This window comes from Danio rerio, chromosome 5 (genome assembly GCF_052040795.2).
Source record: "Danio rerio strain M-AB ecotype USA chromosome 5, GRCz13ab, whole genome shotgun sequence".
Classification (NCBI taxonomy): domain Eukaryota; kingdom Metazoa; phylum Chordata; class Actinopteri; order Cypriniformes; family Danionidae; genus Danio; species Danio rerio.
In genome coordinates, this window is record NC_141025.1 from 3,890,001 (window position 1) to 3,910,000 (window position 20,000).

General features: G+C 37.3%; 1 protein-coding gene and 1 long non-coding RNA gene across 39 annotated transcripts in view; one reads left to right on the forward strand and one right to left on the reverse strand.

The window, feature by feature from the left end:
* The window catches only part of LOC147843792 (uncharacterized), a 1,319,745-nt gene that overhangs the window by 444,354 nt on the left and 855,391 nt on the right, over positions 1–20,000 (forward strand). The gene's annotated exons all lie outside the window — the stretch shown is intronic.
* tspoap1 (TSPO associated protein 1) overlaps positions 1–20,000 on the reverse strand; it is a 252,455-nt gene that overhangs the window by 210,284 nt on the left and 22,171 nt on the right. For 2 of the 38 annotated variants that reach the window (XM_087253046.1, XM_087253045.1), the window contains exon 1: positions 13,499–14,488. The exons of the other annotated variants lie outside the window; for them this stretch is intronic. In XM_087253046.1, the coding sequence (XP_087109172.1) occupies positions 13,499–13,786 (288 nt within the window). In that variant the 5' untranslated portion in view covers positions 13,787–14,488. Of the gene's footprint in view, positions 1–13,498; positions 14,489–20,000 lie in introns of those variants that run through there. 38 annotated transcript variants of the gene reach the window in all.

The window sequence follows — 20,000 nt, forward strand, 5'->3', positions numbered from 1 at the left end:
AGAAGCTGCATCAATCTTTTCTAAATGAATGCGCCTCAGAAGACAATCAATTCAGCTTTTTTCAATTCAGCTTTATTTGTGTAGCGCTTTTACAATGTAGATTGTGTCAAAGCAGCTTCACATAAATGGTCATAGTAACTGGAACAGTGTGATTCAGGTTTTAGTGTTTAAGTTCAGTTCAGTTCAGTTTAGCTCAGTTCAGTGTGATTTAATCATTACTGAGAGTTCAAACACTGAAGAGCAAATTCATCGATGACAATCCTGACAAGCAGTGAGCCCGCAGTGGTGTTTGAAGGTGTCAGACGCGGAGCACAGGCGCTCTTGATTCTGGAGGTCATATAATATAATAACGTTAAAACTGAAACAGTAAGGCGTTTTCTAATGACCAAAACAACATTTCAGATGTTTTATAATGTGCTCAGCCTGACGTTTTATCCATTCACACACATTTTAAGCATCACATGATCTCTTTTAACAAAATCACATGACCCTTTTTAATGCGCATGCTGGAGTTTGTGCGGTAAAAGTGTTTCCATCGTAGTTTATGCGCAGCTTTTCTTATCGAATAAAAAGTTTATCCTACCCAGTTAGGTTTTTTTATGCGCATTTTCGAAATTTATGCGCATCATGGCGTCTCCATCAACTGGTTTTTTATGCGCATATGCAAAATGCGAATAAAATATGTGGATGGAAACATAGCTAATGATAAGTGCTTTGTTTGTCATCCAAAAACCATTACAGCCTCAGAACAAATGAGAAACGGATAAAGATAACAACATTCACATCAGCCCTTTAAGCAAAGTGAGTCCAATGAAATGTGAGAGGAACAAAAGCAACACAATAAAGGACAGAATGAAGAATGCAGGGACAAAAGTAGAAACAGCAGACGCAGCACATAATGAAGTGAAGAATTTAGATGGTGAAGACAGAAAACAGTAAAGAGGAGGTTTTCTTCAGAGACGCTGGTGTGTGCAAGATTAATAGTCTGACGAGCAAATGAGAGAGAAAGCAGATGCGTTTTGTTCATGTGTTGTCTGAGGCGGAACTTCAGATGTTCTTAAGGCTCATAATGTCACCTTAACCCACTTTACACACTTCAGAGCTCCTAAATTAACCACAGCCACACTTCACTGCGACAGCAAGATTTATTATTAACCCTTGTGTGCTGTTGGGTCGTTTTCATCAACTCTGGGCTGATTGTAAGGGCCTACTCACACTATGCCATCCGTACCGTGCCCAGGTCCGTTTCCCGGATCGTTTGAGAAGTGTGAGTGCGCTGAATCGGGCTCAAGCACGGTTCACTTGGCCGGCCCTGGCCCGGTTGGAAGAGGTGGGCCTGAGCGCGGTTCACTTGGGCTTTGGCGCGGTACACTTGTGTGTGAGTGCAAAACGCGCCAAAGCCCGAAACTGAAAGTGAGACGTGACTTTTAAGGGGTTGTTTTATATGGATTTATTAATCATTCTTACTGTTCAGTGATCGCAAACTGCCGTAGTTTATTAAAGACGAGAACTCCTCACTGCACGACAGCTGCGCACCTTCAGCAGACCTCCTCATTCCTGCAGCACGAGGGCTTTATGATTGTTTATGAGCGCCAAAAGTGGCGGATCTGTTCGGCGAAATATCTGACTGCATGTCCCCGCATCCCTAAGGACTGTTTGGCGAAATATTTGACGGCATATCAAACGACTGAAACAATATAACTAGAGAAATCTCCACTGTGCTGCTGAGTGAGAGCGTATGGCAAGCCGTTTTAGCATTTAAACCTTTGTTCTGACTATGCATAAATATATTTAGAGATATCTCTAATTATATTTTGACTAGTAATAATTATAATTCGACTAGTCAGATTGGAAATATCTGCAAATATATTATGACTAGTCATATTCCTCCATTGACTTCCATTGAAAAATATTTGCAGATATCTCTAAATGAGTTTTGACTAGTCACAATTGTAATTAGAGATATCTCCAAATGAATCTTGACTAGTCAAAAATCCAATTCAAGATATCTACAACTGTAATTCGACTATTAGTAAATTAATTAGAGATATCTTCAAATATATTTGTAAATATCTCTAAATATGATGAATTAAAGACATCTCCAAACGTATTATGACTAGTAAAAACTCAGTTAGAGATATCTCTAATTACAATTGTGACTAATCAAAACTCATTTAGAGATATCTGCAAATGTTTTTCAATGGAAGTCAATGGAGGAATATGACTAGTCATAATATATTTGCAGATATTTTATTGTAATTGCAGATATCTCTAATTGTCATTCTGAGTAGTGGAATTATAATTATGACTAGTCAAAATATAATTAGAGATATCTCTAAATATATTTATGGAGTCAGAACAAAGATTTAAATGCTAAAAGGCTTGCCATAGAGAGCGCTTCTCACTGAACAGAGCAGCAGCGATGACGTAAGCGTGCCGAGGCCCGATATGGTGTGAGCGTGGGCCGTCGGGGGAGACGGGAGGGGGGACAAACGTGCTTTGGCCCGGTTCGAGGCAACTGTACCTAGTGTGAGTACGGCCTCAGTCTTAATTTGGCCTTAAATTACTCTGTTTCAGCAAATAGGATGAGTTTTGAACGTTCTCCGTCTCACTCAGGCGAGATTTGGTGAGGGATTATCAAGTAAAACTGGCCTCATATTGCGAGACTTCAATATTCGCATCTTCACTTTCTCCTGTATTCACCAGTGTGTTTGTGTTGAAAGGTGCAGTGGACCTGCATTATCTTCAACCAAATAATGTGACTGAGGGAAATCTGGCGGAGAGAAATCCTCCACTTCCACTCAGCTCTCAGATCCGCTGTAAACGCTGCTCTCCAAACCACTGTCCATCCCCCCTACGTCTTGTTTGGGTTGCCGCACGTACTGAAACTCCCCTTTTCATGCAAACCCTTCCCTCTTTCGCCACTCGACACTCCCACCTTAACAAAGCTGGACACACCCACTTTCCTGACCTTTGTCAAACTAGAAGTGTTTCATGGCCCTTTAACTCTTTCTGATTTGAATGGACCCTTCGCTAAGCCCCGCCCTCCTTAGTTACTGTTGCTACGCCTGTCAAGCTTTCGTGCCTGGCACGGCTTTTTCAATGTGTGTGCGCCGGCTTCAGACATTGCCAGGGATATAATGTCATTTTTGGCAAACAGGTGAGATATCCGTAACAAAAAAGGACTGCAGTGTGCATTACAGGGGTATATTCATCACATAATAGGCAACCGATTAGAGCAGGGGTCACCAATCTCGGTCCTGGAGGGCCAGTGTCCCCGCAGGGTTTAGCTCCAACTTGCCTCAACACACCTGCCTGGATGCTTCAAGTATACATAGCAGACCTTGATGAGCTTGTTCAGGTATGTTTGATTAGGGTTGGAGCTAAAACCTGCAGAACACTGGCCCTGCAGGAACAAGTTTGGTGACCACTGGATTAGAGAATAATTCAGTCAAAATTGAAGCTAGCTTAGCCTAGCCGCCTCGTACGCTAACCATTCAACAGCTTAGCTCATGCTCAGTAGGAGAGGTGAAGTTTGAAAAATAATCTAATAACAAATTAAACCGTGATTTTTCTATTTTTAGCCAAAAAGCCTAAAAGATTAATGTTGTGCAATGAAATAGTGTTACTAACGACCAGGAAACATGCATGACAGAGCTTTTACATAGTTCTTTCATAGATAGAAATGCCAGAAAGGGAAACAGATTGATTTGTGCCGAATATTAGCAGCATTGACCCATAATAAAGTACAGTAAGTTACATATTACTGTCAGTGTGTTTGTCTGCCCTTTATAAATGACTGAAAAACAGCTGGAGGTGAAGTATATTGATGGCAGCTGCTCAGTGTGTGATCATATCTCGTTTTTGTTCTGTTGATTTGTAATTTCAAATATTCGTAGCTTGAAACAGATGGAGATATGAAGTTCAGTAAAGTTAGCAACAGATTCGCAGATTCGTATTTTCCGGATCAATAACTCATGTCATTATGACCTATTCGCTATTACTATGTTACTAATACTTTTAGTAACATACTTACTTTTTGTAGGAAACACAGTTTAGATCTGTTTAGGGTAAGAGGTGTGTGAGTTATTGCCGCCTGTCTATCACTGAATGTGTCAGCAATATCAAAACAAAACCAACTAAGCCTCCACTCCTGTAGCGCCCCTCACACAGCTTGATCCATGGTGGCATTTCTCCTCTGGGGTTTTAGGTTTTAAAGAGAAAAATTCCACCAGCCAACCTTTAAGGAGACCGGGTATCAGATTTGCACAATCCATATGCACTCGCTCGAAAGCTTGACAGAGCACCTGCGCGTAGCTACAATTGCTAAGCCACGACTGGTGGATGGCGGTTTTGGGGCGTGGCTTGGCGAAGGGTCAACTGTAATGTAATAACACGCACATTTTGTAAAGCCGCTTTGAAATAATTATTGTGAAAAGCACTATACATAACTACATAACTATAACTAACTACATTTAAATTGATTTCTAAAGGTTTATATTCACAATTCTATATTTTGCAGATGCTTTCATCCAAAGCCAACTGCACTGCATTCAAGATACTAAGAACAACTATTAACATGTCAATAATATTAGCCCCCTTTAGCAATATTTGTTTTGGATTGTCTTCAGAACAAACCACTGTTTTACAATGACTTGCCTAATTACCCTAACTTTACCCTAATTAACCTAGTTAAGCCTTTAAATGTCACGTTAAGCTTACTACTAGTGTCTTAAAGAATATCTAGTCAAATATTATGTGCTGTCATAATGGCAAAGATTAAAGAAATCAGATATTCACACACAGTTTCTCTGTATTTAGTAGATTTAGTAATACAGAAGAGATATTATTCTATATTTCAGTTTATCAAACTAAAAAAAACTGCATTAAATTCGACTAAAAACTGCACTAGAATCGGATCAGTATCAGCCAATAATCAGAACAGTTGGTAGCGGATCAGTTCTTAAAATAATTGTATCCGTATATCCCTAATTTAGCCTTTTGAATATCTTACAGTGTGTAAACTAGGCCTGCATGCTGGAGATCCAGTCATGATCCAGGCATCACCAGCAGGACAGGCAAACCACATCCCTGCCACCAATCCAATCAAGCATGAGCCAAAATCCATCTTTTTATTCATCCATCCATCCTACTCTTCCTCCTCCAGCGTCCCGGAGGAGCCTTTCTAAAAGAGACCAGCCTCCTCCTCCTCCTCCTGTGCCGTACACTTTCTCTCATTTCTATTTCTGGCACTGCAGCTCCAGCCTTAAACATTCGCAGTCCTTTAAAGAAATGGCTCACCCAAAATTCGATTACTCGCCCTCATATGCTGTAAAAACAAAAATAAAGAACGTCCACACAATGACAGAGCAAATCAATCACAAAAGGCGAGCTCTAAACCGGAGAAAATAACACACCGTTGTGTCATTTAAAGTGTATGATCGTCAGTGCAACACAAAAAGAGATGTGAAGCAAAACAAACCAAGGCAGCCAAGCATGACAAAGCATTTGAACATAATAATGATAAAAATACATACAGTTGAAGTCAGAATTATTAGCCCCCCTGAATTATCGGTTTATTTTTTTTCCTCCAATTTCTGTTTAACGGAGAGCAGATTTTATCAGAACATTTATAATCATAATAGTTTTAATAACTCTAATAACTGATTTATTTTATCTTTGCCATGATGACAGTAAATAATATTTGTCTAGATATTTTTCAAGACACTTCTATACAGCTTAATCAGTTAAACTCTGCAGACCCGGTACTGGGTCCGTGACATCATCAACTTTCGCTTTAAAATTTAAAGGGCTAGCAGCAGATCCCCGGTAAGTGGTTTTGTTTGAAAGTGTGTATATATATATATTTTGTGCTCATATGCGTCACTTTGGTTTTTATTTTACTGAACAAAAGTTATTTACACTTAAATACACAGTATTTTGGATACCCGAGCTGGGTATTTTACATTGGTTAATTTTCATATTCTTCATATGACACATGTACAAGTTATAGCTCAAATGAAAGCTCTTGCCAGTGCTTATATAGTTCTAGCATTCTTTTTACTGAATTATATTCACATATCAAACAGTTGCCGAATGAATCGCGGTGTTTCTATGGCGCAGAAGTGAAAACAATACATTTATGATCAATAAGCAGCCCCAGATAGCACAGACAGCTGTCATCTCTTACCTTATGCTGTGCGCTTCAGGGCCATTCTCCTCTGTTTTTGAGGTGATGTGCATAAGTAATCCTTTTATATGTCTGACGTGGTCCAAACACAGTGAATTATGTTTGATCAAACAGAAGAATATTGAAATATGAAAACAATGATCGCTCCCTGTGGCTTGTACAGCACCTCTCATCAGTTGGAATACAATAACTTCTGCAGAGATTATGGTGGAGACATTTTTCTTTTTTCCTATGATTACAGACATGTGCAGGAACCAGCAAAATTAATTACAGCACGCTAGACCACACACAACCTAAAAGGTTCACTTTCAAATTTGAGTTAATGAAAGAAAAATTACAAAAAGCACCTCTTTTTTAGGTGTTTATTATATTACAGACAACATCTACAGATATTTTAAACACTTTCAATAGTGTTTTATAAAATTCAAAGGGTTTTCTTTAAAATGATACCAAATTTTTGCATTTACACCTCTGCATGTGGATTTGGGAAGCTTTTAAATTTGGGTAGGCAAAATCCAGGCGGAAATCCTAAAAACAACAGCAGTTTAACTGGTTAAAGTGACATTGAAAGGCTTAACTAGGTTAATTAGGTTAACTAGGCAGGTTAGGGTAATTAGGCAAGTTATTGTATAACGATGGTTTGTTCTGTAGACTATCAAAAAAAAGTTTAAAAAAATAAAAACTGCTTTTATTTTATCCAAAATAAAACAAATAAGACTTTCTCCAGAAGAAAAAACATTATCAGACATACTGTGAACATTTCCTCGCTCTGTTAAACATCATTTGGGAAATATTTGAAAAAGAAAATAAATTCAAAGGGGGCGAATAATTCTGACTTCAGCTGTAAATGATGCAAAAGTGCCATAAAAGTAGTTCATGCAAACTGTGCACAACATTTGAAGTCTCAAGGTTATGCCTTGGTTTGCTCTTGTTTACACATTAAATGCTTGAAATACTCTATGTGTAACAAAAACTGGATTATATATGTGAACGGGACCCCTGTTATTCATTACATTTCCTATATTTGTACTGTAAAAACATTTAGTAATATCTCAATTCATAGGAAAGCTTTAAATATCAGTCCCTACATTTGAAGACAAACTCCACACAGTAATGGCAACTGACCCAGCCGAGGCTCAAACCAGCAACCTTCTTGCTGTGAGGCAAATGTGCTACCCACTGCGCCATCGTACACCTATTATTATTATTATTATAGTGGTAGTAGTAGTAGTATTATTAATAATGTTAATAATGGGTGACAAGGTGGCGCAGTCGGTAGCACTATTGCCTCACAGTTAGAAGGTCGCTAGTTCGAGACTCGGCTGGATCAGGTGTCATTTCTGTGTGGAGTTTGCATGTTCTCCCCGTGTTCACGTTGGTTTCCTTTGGATGCTCCGGTTTCCAAGGACTTGTGGTAGATGAATTGAGTAAGCTAAAATTGTCCGTAGTGTATGAGAGTGAATATGTATATAGATGTTTCCCAGTGATGGGTTCATTGGATTGCAGCTGGAATGGCATCCGTTGAGTAAAACTTGATGGATTAGTTGGCGGTTCATTTCACTGTGGCGTCCCCAGATTAATAAAGAGACTAGGCCGAAAAGAAAAATGAATGAATTAATGAACTATTAATAACAACAATTTTAATCAATTGCATTAACTATTATAAACTTTATAATAATGCAATTTAAATCATTTTAAAAACTAAATTTTAAAAGAAATCTAATCATTTTCGACACTTTAATAGTTAATTTTATTAACAAATATTTTTAAATAATCTTATTGATCATTGTAAGCTCTAAAAATGCAAAGGGAATCTTTTTTTTAAATAATCTAAATCCCAAAAGTATCATCATTACTATCATTAACAAATGTTTTTAATTAATCTCATTAAATATTATAAGCTTCAAAATGCAATGTGAATTATTTTAAAACGGGTTTGCAACATGAACCGACTAATGCACAATAATAGCATTGTAATATTTTGATTAATACAGTTCAACATACTATATGGCAGCAGAGCAGACAGTGTTTTCATGTTTTGTCATGGTCTGCTATACTAGTAGCTCATTCAACCCCAAAACAGTTTTCCTTATTAACAACCTAATATTTAATATTATAATCGTCATCATCTTTATTATTAACCAATATTTGTATTAATCTTAACTATTATAAACTCCAAAATGCAATGTGGATCCTTTCTTAAACTGGTTAGTTACATGAACCATCTAATGCACCAATGCAATAATATTATTGTTATATTTATATTAACCAAAATGTGCTGTTAGGGATGTTTTCATCCACTCTGGGCTGATTTTAAATCTTAATTTGGCCTCAACTTTCTCTATGTTTCAGCGAATGTGATGGTTTTTGTTGACAAATCTTATTTTAACACATATTTTGGGAAAATGCTATGAAAATGTTTAAAAACTCAATACGTTCTGGGAAAATTGACCACCCTTTGGTTATGTTTGTGGCTGTTTTTGCCCCACTGACTTCCATAATATTCACATTTTTTTGATTGCAAAGCCATGACAGCACACTCATGCATTCTTGATTAACACAATAACACACGGGTTAATACAGTTCAAAATACTATGTGGCAACAGAAATTGCTTTCATGTTTTGTCACGCTCTGCCGCTACTCGTAGCTCATTTGACCTTAAAAAATGTCAATACTCTGACAACCAATACTGAAAAGTGCAGTTAAGCATGACTAGTTTTATTCTGTAACACTGTGTGCATGAAAAAAAAAAGTGCATGATCACCTAAACCACGCTTTCACACCTCAAAATGACCAGCGAGGTCAGTGACAGGAACGAGACTATCTGCAGCGCTGCTATTGATTTTCAATGAGGATGCATTAAGTGAATCCTGCGTTGTCCCACATTGAGTCTGCAGCGGCAGGAATATGGGTTGAGGTCATTCACTGCGTCTGAATTTAACTCCTGACAAATGCATTAAAGACAAGACAGTGATGTGCATTATGTAGTACAATATGTTTTAATTAAGCTGACGTTATTAAGTCATGCTCCTTGCAAAAATGAAATTAAAACATATCTAGACGTCTGAGCTCTTTTACTGTGATGAATGATCGGACATTTAATATAGGAGAGCAAAAATGCTCCAGAATGAGATTTTGTTATACGACTCTCTATGATTTAATATATATGTGTGCAGTGTTTATATAAATGAGGGAAAAAGTCTATTATTAATTTATTGTTTGATTTATATGTTAAGAATCATTTGCTGTGTAGATGTTTTTTTTAATCATTAATTAATTTGTTGTTGTTGTTGTTGTTATTATTATTATTATTATTATCATTATTATTATTATTATTATTAATGTTACTATAATAATAATAATAATAATAATATATTATTATTATTATTATTATTATCAATAATAATGTTATTAATGTTATTATTATTATTAATGTTAGGAATGTTGTTATTATTATTATTATTATTATTATTATTATTATTATTATTATTATTATTATTAATGTTGTTGTGGTTATTTTTGATTATTAATGTTAATAATGTTGTTATTGTTAATATTACTATTAATAATACTAATGTTATAATGTTATTATTATTATTATTATTATTATTATTATTATTATTTTTATTATTAAGATTGTTAATGTTGTTATTTTTATTATTATTATTAATGATATCAATGTTGTTGTTATTATTATCATTAAAGTAATTGTTATTGTTATTATTATTAATGTAATTATAATTCATGTTATCAATATCATTAGTATTGTTGTTGATGTTGTTATTATTATTATTATGGAAAATTATGTTTATTTAAAAAGACATTTTTATTTAAATCTCATCGCCTTACTTATGCAATCATGTATTTACAGTGTACATCCGTATGAATGCTACTCTAGACGCCACCAGTGTAAAAAATGATTTCTTTACAGTGATTAAAATTTCTATTACTGTAATTGACTGTACTGTTTAATTGAATAGATTTGACATGAAACATGACAAGGTTAGAAAGAAAACAAAGCTCAGTAAACATTCTTTACTGCTCATGTTTGTGATTCACACAATTGATTTCTGGATGCATTCAGATCCTATTAGTCCTTGAACTACACTACAGCAAACTTCAGAACAGCCAACGAATCAAATGAATCAACTAATCAAACTGCCTCATTAAATATTCATGAGCTTTATAAATACATTAAGGTGATGCAAACACATTAAATTGACTAATAAAGACACTATATGAGATATGAAGGGTGACATCAACACTAAAAGTTTTGTTTTTCCATCTTAGAAATAAGTATGCATTGCTTCTAACCAATCCATACAGCAAGCTTCAGAAAAGCTAACCAATCATAAAAGATCTTAGAAGTTAAATATTAAAGAGCTTTATACAAAAACATCCAGTGAGCTGTAAAGCAAACAATACTGCAGTGTAAAATACTATATATGAGATTTGAATCAGCATTAAAAGCCTTGTTTTATATCTTGAAAATAGGTTTGTATTGCTTTTAACCAGTGCATGAAGCAATGCAGCACTACAGCAAGTTTCAGAACAGCCAACTGATCAAAAACTACCTAAAAAGTTACCTAATTAAATATTCATGGGCTTCATAAATACGTTTTAAGGTGATGCAAACGCATTAAATGGACTAAAAAGGACACTATATAAGATATGAATGGTGACATTTCAGCATTAAAAGCCTTGTTTTGTAAATTGAAAATGGGTTTGCATTGCTTTAAACAACTGCATGAAGCAATGCAGCACTACAGCAAGTTCCAGAACAGCCAACTAATCAAACTGCCTCATTAAATATTCATGAGCTTTATAAATACATTTTAAGGTGATGCAAACACATTAACTGGACTAACGAAGACACTATATATTTGTTTGGTGACATTAAAAGCCTTGTTTTGTATCTTGAAAATGGGTTTGCTTCGATTTTAACTATTACACAGAGCAATGCAGCACTACAGCAATTTTCAGAACAGCCAACGAATCAAACTACCTCATTAAATACTCATAAACTCTACAAATACAGTTTAGTGTAAAGCAAACACAATATTGCAAACTAACAAAGAGTATATATGAGATTTGAACGGTGAAATTTGAACATTAAAAACCTTGTTTTATATCTTGAAAATGGGTTTGCAGTGCTTTTTAATCACTGCATAAATGCAGCAATACAGCAAGTTCCAGAACAGCCAACTAATTTACCTAATTTAATATTCATGAGCTTCATAAATACGTTTTAAGGTGATGCAAACACATTAAATGGACTAAAAAGGACACTATATAAGATATGAATGGTGACATTTCAAAATTTAAAGCCTCGTTTTGTAGACTGAAAATTGGTTTACATAGCTTTAAACAACCGTATGAAGCAATGCAGCACTACAGCAAGTTCCAGAACAGCCAACTAATCAAACTGCCTCATTAAATATTCATGAGCTTCATAAATGCATTTTAAGGTGATCCAAACACATTGAATGGACTGATAAAGACACTATATGAGATATGAATGGTGACATTTCATAAAAGCCTTGTTTTATATCTTGAAAATAGGTTTGCATTGCTTTTAATCATTGCATGAAGCAATGCAGCACTACAGCAGGTTCCAGAAGAGCTAACCAATCATAAAAGATCTAGGATCCCTAATTAAATATTCACAAGCTTTATACAAAAACTTCCATTGAAATGTAAAGCAAACACAATACTGCAAACTGTAAAACACTATATGTGAGATTTGAATCAGCATTAAAAGCCTTGTTTTATATCTTGAAAATAGGTTTGTATTGCTTTTATCCAGTGCATGAAGCAATGCAGCAGTACAGCAAGTTTCAGAACAGCTAACTAATCAAACTGCCTCATTAAATATTCATGAGCTTTATAAATACATTTTAAGGTGATGCAAACACATTGAATGGACTAAAAAAGAAACTATAGTAGATTTTAATGGTGACATTTCAGCATTAAAAGCCTTGTTTCATATCTTGAAAATCGGTTTGCATTACTTTAAACAACAGCATGAAGCAATGCAGCACTACAGCAAGTTCCAGAACAGCCAACTAATCAAACTGCCTCATTTAATATTCATGAGCTTTATAAATACATTTTAAGGTGATGCAAACACATTGAATGGACTAAAAAAGAAACTATAGTAGATTTTAATGGTGACATTTCAGCATTAAAAGCCTTGTTTTATATCTTGAAAATCGGTTTGCATTGCTTTTAACCATTGCATGAAGCAATGCAGAATGCAGTTTCAGAACAGCCATCTAATCATGAACAACCTCAGAAGATCCCTAAATATATATTCACAAGCTTTATACAAAAACTTCCAGTGAAATGTAAAGCAGACACAATATTGCAAACTGTAAAAGACTATATTTGAGATTTAAATGGTGGCATTTCAGCATTAAAACCCTTGTTTTGCATCTTGAAAATGGGTTTGCATTGCTTTAAACCATGAGTTTCAGAACATCCAACTAATCATAAACGACCTCAGAAGATCCCCAATTAAATATTCATGAACATTATACAAAACACTTCTACAACAGTGAGATTTAAAGCGAACTTGATATTGCAAACTGACACAGGTTATATTTGAGCTCTGACTGGTGACATTTCAGCATTAAAAGCCTTGTTTTATATCTTTAAAATGGGGTTGCTTTGCTTTTAACCATTGCATGAAGCAATGCAGCACAACAGCAAGTATCAGAACAGCCATCTAATCATTAACAACCTCAGAGGATCCCTAAATATATATTTATGAGTGTTATACAAAAACTTCCACAACAGTAAAATTTAGAGCAAACATGACATTGCAAACTGGCAAAGACTATATAAGAGATTAGAATGGCAACATCTAAACAGTTATCGCTCATTAAAATCCAATTATAGACCTCATAAATAAGCAAATAAGATGTAAGCTCAAGATTTCCAAACGTACACCAACTCTTACATCAGATGAATCCGTCTGGCGACATCAGAGAAACAGTATAAAAGGTCTTATGATTGGTATTTGCATGCAGAAAAATGCACCTTTCTAAATCCTCCAGCCTCACATGCATTCAGCCCAAACAATGAAGATTAGCATTAATATGGTATTACCAATGTTGTCATTTTTTGCTTTGTTTAGCCAATGACAATACTTTCAAACCATAGTTTATCTCAAAGAAGCACACAGGAAAGTTTAGTTACAAATGAATCAGCATATTTAAGAATAATCTATCGGGCTACATCAGAGAAAGACAATAATATGTCTTCATCGGGAATATTTGCACACTGAAAATGCATTTTAAACGCACCTTTCCGAATCTCCCTGCCTCGCATCCATTCAGCCCTTCATATAGAGAATGATGCCGCTTAGCCAAAACATTGGACGGCACCATGACACTGCTGTTTCCATTAGTCGTGGAGGATCTCATGTTCACCGCACTCAAAACATCCGAATTTAGTGCTTTCTCCTCTGGTTTTCCTCGATCGGGATGCCCGGGTCCAGCTGGAGGTTCAGGTTCACCACTAATCATCTCTGGTGTGGGTGAACCGTGCTGCGGTGGTTCAGATGGGTCCGGCCTAGTACACAAGTCATGCATTACTCCGTTTCCAAGTGCAAACACAGGTCTCAAGGATGCCCAGAGAAGCGTATATTCTCGAACAAGCACATGAGGGAAAAATCGACAGTAAATCTACCAGTTCATTTAAAGTCAATGATGTGCGTTATAGTTTACGGCTAATCTTTGTGCATTTAAAAATGCTAAAAATGTATCTACAGTCAAATGTATTTAAATAAAACTTAATGTAGATGTATAAAAAAGCTACAGGGAATTCTTAAAGAGGCATCCCCAAGCCTATATTCCTCCAATGAACTGCATCGCTCTCAAAAAAAATGTCTTATTATATAAAACCCAAACACACCAATGTCTTATAAAACAAGGATCCCCGATACAAAATCAAATCCCTGATCGAGAGACGCACAGAACCTCCATACATCCATATATCGCTTCAGCTGTTGATACAAAAGGCTCAAAGACAAGACAGCGATGACAAAAATCACGTAGACGGAGCAGGTGTTTGAAGCAGAAGGTGATGTCTTATTTCCTAACAGGTCTCTTCATTTCCTCTCTCTCTCCGTGGACTGGATTTGCACTCGGCTCATTGCGTCGTGCTTTCATCCTTATCACCTCCTCCGCTCGGACGCGTCAGTTCATCAAAAGGGGGATCCTGCTTTCCAGTGATGCTTCTGGATCTCAGAGCTCTGCCTAAATGTGTGTTCGGTAAGATAACAACATTAAGATGAAGAGCAGGAGAGCGTGTGGCTGAGCGAGCGAGAAAGAGAGAGAGAGAAAACAGGGGGGGGGGGGGCTCCTCCAATCACATACAAGCAGTTTCTGGGAGTCGGCCAATCATGGCTGTGGAGCAGGATGGTTTCCATGGAGATGACGCTGGAATGATGTCGCTCTATTGATCGTCGCAGAGGCTACAGGAGGGCCACACGTGCCTCTCCGATATTTGCATTGAGAGACAATGGTGCAGATGACGCACAACGTCTGGAATGTGGAATTAATCAGGAGAGAGAGTGGAAATAAGGACATGTAAATACAAATAACTGGAGATGCTGCCACTGAAGTCCACACTTGAGTCCATTGACTGTTTACATGTATACACTTAGTCATACAGTGAACTAGTTATCATGTACAACAGATATACAGTTGATGTCAGAATTATTAGCCCTGCTGAATTATTAATAATTACCTATATAATTATAATTATTATTATAACATTTCTAAGCATAATAGTTTTAATAACTCATCTCTAATTACTGATTTATTTTATATTTGACTAGATACTCTTTAAGACACTTCTAAACAGCTTAAAGTGACATTTAAAGGTATAACTAGGTTAATTAGGGTGAAGTTAGGGTAATTAGGCAAGTTATTGTATAACTGGTTTGTTCTGTAGATCAGGGGTTTTCAAACTTTTAGGACACACGCCCCCCCAAGTTTGTCCAATTTAACTCACGCCCCACCAGGCACCCCTCCCTTGAGACACAATTATAATGCATGTGCAAACATCATTCACATATTACTTGCAGCGTTTGAAGTGCGTATAATTAATTACATTGAAACATAAATATACAGCTTACCTGATTCAGTGTGATGGTTGAGCCGGTTTTTGAGGACAACATGCTAATCTGTGGTCAGATTCCTGACACGACTATCCGTAAATCATCTTCCAATGTGAGTGAACATGAGCCATACCATAGCATACTTGCTTTTGTTGTACGTACAGCATGCTGCTTCGCAAAGCCAAGTTCACAGAGCCCTGACGCCCCATTTACACGGGGCGTCAGCGTCAACGCTTCCCATTCACTTTGAATGGGTGACGTCAGGCGTTGCCGAACTGCATTGTGGATCTGTCGGCGCCGCTTCAGAGGCGTTGCTCGCTGCAGAAGTTGGGACTAGCTCAACTTTTCAAGCGTCGACGGAAGCATCAGCCAATCAGATCGCTGTATGCAAATACACCAGCTAGACAGTGGCCTATGGCTGACTGAATTTCATTGGCTGAAACTTCTATGACGATCGCTTCAGCCCCAACTTCAGACACGCCTTCAGTCAAGCGTTGACGCTGAAGCCCCGTGTGAATGGGGTGTGACAGTGTGGTTGAGTCGAACATTGAGTATGTTTACATGGGCAACATTTCTTTAACACGATTTGAATACGATTAAGACAACACTCTGATTAAGAATCACCATGTAAACTGTGATTTCTGATTACCATAATCCGACTAAAGTCATAAATGAATTAAACAGAAATGGAATTAAGACGTGTGGAGTATGGAGATATTAGCGGCATTATTGAAGTAAACACCGCAATTAAACTATTACCTTCATGTAGGACTGTTCGCCGCATTTTGTGACAAGATCCACACACACGGCTTTCAGTAAAGGACCGCACGCATGCACGCACGCAAGCACGCACGCACGCACGCACGCACGCTCGCACGCACGCTCGCACGCTCGCACGCGCACACATCACAAAATGCAGAGGGTTTTTTTTCTTTCCATTAAAACAACACTCTTCCACCAGTCCTTACCTTATACTCATGTCTATTATCCCAGTTTGTCATGTGAGCGTGAATGATATGTTCATGAGTGTGAGTGAAATTTGAAACAAACTGCAATAAAGTCAAAAAAATTAAGGATAAAAGACCCAAAGTTGCATGAGCATCTGCAGGAAACGTGAATAGCCTGATGGCACAACATTCAAAAAGCACTTCACGCAACACCTTAATCATATTATTGTCTTATTAAGGCAAATAACTGATGTCCATGTATACAGAGTCAGTAGTTTCTTCAAAGTTAGTGAAAGATCCAGAAGGGCATCCTGCTGATTTGATTCAGAAGGCAAGATACACACATAATGACCACCTGTCAATCACTTTTTCTGCGGGACTCGTGAATAGGCAGTGATCTGTGTCGTTATAATGGCGTCGGTAAAAAAGACGCACAACCAACAGGAACCAGCCAACAGTATCTGAGGTGTTCGCTAAAATGACAAAGTACAAGTGAGTGAAAGATTGAAGCAGTCCTCTGACTGCCTGGACCTGCTGTCTCGAGCACATGGCTGTGTGTGCGTCTGTGTCTGTGTGTAAATGAGTGTGTGTGGTCACGTGATGTGCATTTTCAGAGGTAGAGAGGAAGGAGAGTTGCTCAGAAATGCTACACGCCACTGTGGATGTCAAATCGTTGTCGTTCTAAAATGCCATTTAAAAACAAAGACAGTGTAAACAGGGCCTGAGTGTGTACTTTTCGCGAGCGGAGGGCGGGCGGAGGATCGCGATGCCGGTGTTGTCTATCGGACGAACCGTACGTAATACGTACATAGCAGAGCTTGCAAAACTGTGTTTTTTTGTCGACAACAAAAACGTTGTCAACATAACTCACTGGAAATCCAAAATGCTTACACACCAGCGACTTCATTGAAAGAGGAGAGGGTTTAAGCTATGTCGACGGGTCTCCTGCTTCTGCCATTTAACAAACTCTTCAACAAGCCTGTTTTTTTCCCGCATGACAAGCCAAGCTGACGTGACATGGGGGCGTGGCAGCATTGACGATTCTATTTTTTGATTCGATAATCGAAATTGAGCATAAATTTCAATCGATTTCGATTTAAAATCGAAATCGTGACACCCCTAGTCGGTCATATACAGTAGGCCAACATGTGTGTTGTTTTTACTAAAGATAGTGTTATTTTCACTATCATTTGAGTTTAGCACCAGAACTATAGAAACTGTATTATGCTTTAAAAATAGATAAATAAAAAAACGGCACAGTATTCGGGCTCGAATCTGTATCGTCGATACTTAGAATTTTGGTATCGGATCGGTTAAAAAAAAAAATAATGGTATCGGTGCATCCCCACAACTGTGACAACATATCTCACAACAAAAATATTCTATCATGACAGACCTAATGCAATGCAAATGCAATGTCTGACAGCCAGACAAAAACATACAGAAGCAGAAAAAGCACAATGGAAACCCCAGTGGCTTTTAAATCTGATTATCCCGCAATGCCATCCACCTCCATAGAGTTCAACTGAGTCGCTCTTACATGGAAAAAGGCTCTGCTAATTGCCTCTCCACTGAGCAAACACACACAAAGATACAGTGCAACCCTCGCGGGGAGAAAAACTCAACTCTGAGCGCACGAAAACCCCCTTCATGAGTGTTTCTGAGGTAAAAACATGCTCCATTAACATCTCATTAGTCGTCAGGTCTTCACACAAAGAGACGCAATTTCAGGGGGCGGTTTGTGGCGCTCATGGCTGCTTCATCAATTATTATGGCTTTATATTCGGTGGGATTTTACTGCATGGGTGGCAGCAAAATATTAAGGGAATTAATTAGGGATTCCTTTGAAGTTGCTCTGATGGTTTTCGTAATAGAATGGAGAAAGCAGCAGTCGAGGGTTGCACAATATATTGAAAAATGTTTGTTATCGTGATGATTGTATGGTTGTTCGACTGTTGCACTTTTTTTGTGTTGTCAATAGGGTTGTAACAATATACCGGTATGACGGTTTACCACGATTTGAACGTGCATGATTATCATACCATGAACAATTGCATATCAACGGTTTTAACCCTTAAAGACCGAGACAGCCGCCCGCGGCTAAAAATAAGTATTGCTCTTAAATGTTTAATAACTTTTGATCCGCTGATCCGATTCATACAATTCAAAGATTGGCATAAAGAAGAGAACCTCAGCTTTCCAGTGCTGTATCACACTTTTTCAGAGGCTCCGGAATCAGTGCGGTTACGTCATCAAAATTTGACAACGCTGATTTGACAAAGAAACGCTCGTCACTGTGTCTCCGGACAAACCAGACATGATACATTGATGCATTGTCCCTCCTCCATGCCCAGATTGGTTCAAACTCGCTATATCACAACCAATTAGCATAGGTTTCGCTTTTGTTTGTGGACCAACAATGAGCTTTTTGAACAACACAGAAAGAGAGATAAATAAAACACACAAAAAAACTAAGTACTTTTGCATGCACAGCAGCACAGAAACATGACAAAACAGTGACACAGCAAAGACAAACTGCTGCTCTTGCTGTTTTCAAAAGACGCAAATGAAGGTGCAGCTGTTTGTCTGCATTGCAGACAACCATATCCAAATCCATATCGATAGACAACCATATCCATGCTGGCACATAAAACCTAAGGATGTTCCATATTGAATCTAGTTTCGTTATGTAACTATTTATAGTATAGTAAATATTTATATCTATTTTTTACTGAGGATTTGCACCATGTTTATTTGGACTTTATTTGGACTTTGACACATTTATTATTTTCTTATTTTTTTATTTGTTCATTGTAAGTGGTGTTGTTTATAGTAACTGAAAATATATTATTTGGAAAAAGTCAAATTTGCTTCACTGTTCTATTATTTTGTAACATTTGTAACATACCGTATACCGCGAAACCGTCAAACCGTGGTATTGTTTTAGACGATTATCATACCGTAAAAAATTCATACCGTTACAACCCTAGTTGTCAATATACTTGTGTTTCTATAGTTCATAGTTCAATATTTGTATGTTTCTAACCACGTGCGAGGACAATTGGGGTCGCGAGTCACTAGATTTGTTATTGTGGGGGTCCCGACATATCCAGAGAACTGAAAATGCAGTTTGCTTGACATAAATTGGTGTAACAGGGTCAAATACTGGTGTGTGTGCACCATTGTGTGCAAAATTTGTACGTTTATAACCACCTGCAAGGACAGTAGGGGTCATGAGTCACTGTATTTGTTATTTTGGGGGTCCCGACATATCCAGAGAACTGAAAATGCAGTTTGCTTGACATAAATTGGTGTAACAGGGTCAAATACTGGTGTGTGTGCAACATTGTGTGCAATATTTGTACGTTTATAACCTCCTGTGAGGACAGTGGAGGTCGCGAGTCACTGGAATTGTTATTTTGGGGGTCCCCACACATCCAGGGAACTGTAAATACAGTTCTTTACCATCATTCATTGTACAGTGTCAAATACTGGTGTGTGTACAACAGTGTTTGCAAAATTTGTATGTTTATAACCACCTGCAAGGACAGTGGGGGTCATGAGTCGCTGGATTTGTTATTTGGTATATATGTCGCTGGTCCCGACATATATAGAGAACTGACAATGCAGTTTGCTTGACAACATTCGGTGTACAGTGTCAAATACTGGTGTGTGTGCAAAATTTGTACGTTTATAACTACCTGCAAGGACAGTAGGGGTCACGAGTCACTTGAT